This window comes from Microcebus murinus, chromosome 11, assembly GCF_040939455.1.
Source record: "Microcebus murinus isolate Inina chromosome 11, M.murinus_Inina_mat1.0, whole genome shotgun sequence".
NCBI classification, from domain to species: domain Eukaryota; kingdom Metazoa; phylum Chordata; class Mammalia; order Primates; family Cheirogaleidae; genus Microcebus; species Microcebus murinus.
In genome coordinates this window covers 40,805,696-40,809,220 of record NC_134114.1, presented here as the reverse complement: position 1 = coordinate 40,809,220, position 3,525 = coordinate 40,805,696, and the positions used below count along the sequence as shown (strand labels likewise).

Here is a 3,525-nt window from a genome sequence, read left to right as displayed (position 1 = left end):
TACGGGCTCCTTCACTGGCATTGCCACCGGCTTGGCTTTGTTTTACATAACAGACTGGAGCACTCATAAATGGGGACCTGTGCTAAATACAACGTGCATTTTATTTTCCATTTTGTAGGATGCACATGTCATTTGTCATGAAATTTTTTTAAAAATTCCCAGAAGCACCATCCTATAGCAATAAAATGTTGTTTTAATCAAAAGTGTGGTTGTTCTACATGAGAAGAAAGTTCATAAAACCATTCAGTGTCAAGGTCTGAGGGTCGGTTCTTAAACACTGTTGCAGGAGGAATTTTGCAGTTACAGAAAAGATGAAAGGACAGACCTGGTGGGACCCAAAGCAGAACCGTGGATCTTGTGATATAGCACACATTCTACCACGACCTATTCTAACCAGGAAGGTTTTGAAGGCACATTACAGCACTAGACAGACCCAGAAAAAACATAATTCTATACCAAGCTGTAGACAAGAGATCTGGACAGTCCCAGCTTGGTGCTACCCTGACTCTCTAATAGGCTCTCTGGGCAAAGGCATGGGCTAGATCTCCCAGCTTTGACTGGAGGGTGTATTTCTGTCCAGTAGGTAGACTCTGCGGCTAATTCTTACAAAGTGAGCTTTATTGGATGCGTGAATGGATGAGTGAATGAATGAGTGAAAAGCCCAAATAAAGCTGATTTGGGAGAACTCTGATGTGAACATGAAAAATCCCTCTGCTTTAGAAGAGCTGACAGGGGAGATTGTATCCTATTTACCTGACACATATGGGAGTAGAAAAGTAATGAGCTTTCTTAAATGTTGTTTTCTGTAACACATTACTGAGGTCCTACATTTTATTGTGGTACACATCTTACTAGGTTGCCTATATTTCTATATTAAGTATAAAATCCAAACAAACTGTCCCTATGAGGTGATCAGAGTGTAATCTATCTTAAAATGGAAGGAAAGCTAATACTATTCTCATTGTGTAGATTTGAATAACTACAAAGAGCTTTGATGTTATAATATTGTATGTGCATCTTAAAAATCAAAATATTTTAAAAATCAGGTCAAATATATAACTTTCAAATTTATCTTATCACTTCATTTTGGTCATTGTTGTGTAACTCAAGAGTTGCTGCAAATAAAAAAAATTTTATCATCTGCATTTTGACTTAATAAATCATGCAAGACAGTTGGCATTCAGTCACTAGGAAGTCAACATAAACCCAATAAACCTAGTGCTATGAATAATACCTAGGCATAGTAAGTGCTTAATAAAATTTATTTATTAGAAATTTACATCAGAAACAAAATTTGTTGTGGTTTCCCTTATTGATCATTCTATTGCTTTCACTTGATCTCTGATGGATTAGAAGGCTATTAAATATCTCTACATTTTGCATGATATAAATGCATTATAATTATAGCTATCAGACCACCCTTAGCCATTTATTATTTTCATTACTTAAAACAGTTTCTATCATGATGACATTGTATGGGATTAGGAATCTAGTGGGAAAGAAAATCTTGAAAAAGTGAAGTATGCAGAGTCAGAGCCCGCATCTGAACAATGTATTGAGAATGAAAAGCTAAGCTAGCATGGAGCAAACAGGCCCTGAGGGCAGGCTAAGGAGGGAGTGCTTGCTCCAGCCACACTGCCCATGCCTGGCCCTCACTGTCTTTCATCTTGCTTTTTTTTCCCACCCCCACTGCGTCATCATAGTTATCTGGGGAGCTCACCAGGCAGGGTGGCGGCCGTGTGTGGGTTGCCTAATTACAGTAACCTGAGATGTCTTTATGGAGGGAAGTCTAATGATTGATATAATCATCACCACCATGATTAATACCTCAAAAGTGACCACACCCAGCAATGCTGGGAACTGGTGGGATCGGACATGGGCGTGGCCAGTGTGTTCCTTTAAATACCTATGGTCCTAGCACAGGCTCCCCTCTCTGAAGGCAGTTCTGGGGTGTTTTAGGTCTGCTTTTTCTCTGTCTTGCACATTATACTCTATACTTGACTTCTGTTCACCCAACCAGAAGGTTCCAGCCTGCACCATGACTGATGATGAGCTGTCTGCCTTGGTAGTGGATAATGGGTCAGGGATGTGCAAAGCAGGCTTTGGTGGTGACGACGCCCCCCGGGCTGTGTTCCCCTCCATGATTGGGCGTCCCCGCCACCAGGGGGTCATGGTAGGCATGGGCCAGAAAGACTGCTATGTGGGGGACGAGGCCCAGAGCAAGAGAGGCATCCTGACCCTGAAGTATCCTATTGAGCACGGAGTGGTCACCAACTGGGACGACATGGAGAAGATCTGGTATCACACTTTCTACAACGAGCTCCGCGTGGCACCAGACGATCATCCCATCCTCCTCACCGAGGCACCCCTGAACCCCAAGATCAACCGAGAAAAGATGACCCAGATCATGTTTGAGGCCTTCAACGCACCTGCCATGTACGTGGCTATCCAGGCCGTGCTGTCCCTCTATGCCTCGGGACGGACCACGGGCATCGTGATGGACTCTGGGGATGGGGTCACTCACACCGTGCCCATCTACGAAGGCTATGCCCTGCCACATGCCATTCTACGCCTGGATCTGGCAGGCAGAGACCTGACTGATTACCTCATGAAGATCCTGACAGAACGAGGCTATAACTTCACCACCACGGCTGAGCGGGAGATTGTGCGCGATGTCAAAGAGAAGCTGTGCTACGTGGCCATGGACTTTGAGCAGGAGATGGTCAGTGCGGCTGCGTCTTCCTCACTCGAAAGAAGCTATGAGCTTCCTGACGGGCAGGTGATCACCATCGGGAACGAACGCTTCCGCTGCCCTGAAGCTATTTTCCAGCCTTCCTTGCTGGGCATCGAGTCCAGTGGGATCCACGAGGCAACCTTCAACTCTATCATGAAGTGTGACGTGGACATTCGCAAGGATCTATATGCCAACACCGTCTTGTCTGGAGGCAGCACCATGTACCCAGGCATTGCTGACCGCATGCAGAAGGAAATCATAACCCTGGCACCCAGCACCATGAAAGTCAAAATCATATCTCCGCCAGAGCGCAAGTATTCCGTGTGGATTGGGGGCTCCATCCTGGCCAGCCTGTCCACGTTCCAGCAGATGTGGATCAGTAAGCAGGAATATGATGAGGCTGGTCCTCCCATCGTGCATAGAAAATGTTTCTGAATGGGCTTCCATCTTAACGGGTTTACATTTTCCCTTTTCCTGGGTCACAGTGATGGTACTGCTTTTATCCGCTTCGAACAGGATCAAGGTAAATAGCTCACTCTTCCTAGTGCCTAAACCAGCAAACCCACCTGTCCATCCAAGTATCCCGGGCTGTTGGCCCGCTAACCACGTCTTGATCTCTATCAGCTGAAGGTGAATTCTAATACTATATTCTATCTTTTTTCAGCTACACAGTTTAAAGAGAAGTAGGCCTGCTTAAATGAAAATAATTGGCAAGCAGTAAAATTATGAGAAATGTCATTTCAGAATGGATAACTAGAATTTTCAAGCTTTAAAACCTAGTTCTGACTAAG

The 3,525-nt window shown here is 44.7% G+C and overlaps 1 protein-coding gene across 4 annotated transcripts; it reads left to right on the top strand.

Annotated features, from left to right (window-relative positions):
- Positions 1 to 2,038: 2,038 nt before the first annotated feature.
- ACTBL2 (actin beta like 2) lies at positions 2,039 to 3,169 on the top strand. 4 transcript variants are annotated; one of them, XM_012775722.2, is made up of 2 exons: positions 2,039 to 2,167; positions 2,294 to 3,169. In XM_012775722.2, the coding sequence occupies exons 1-2, from the start codon at positions 2,039 to 2,041 to the stop codon at positions 3,167 to 3,169; spliced, it is 1,005 nt and encodes a 334-aa protein (XP_012631176.1). The 4 variants fall into 4 exon arrangements, with proteins under 4 accessions (XP_012631176.1, XP_075864484.1, XP_012631175.1 ...); XM_076008369.1 differs by having other exon boundaries at positions 2,039 to 2,270; positions 2,376 to 3,169; XM_076008370.1 differs by having other exon boundaries at positions 2,051 to 2,173; positions 2,258 to 3,169.
- Positions 3,170 to 3,525: the final 356 nt, after the last annotated feature.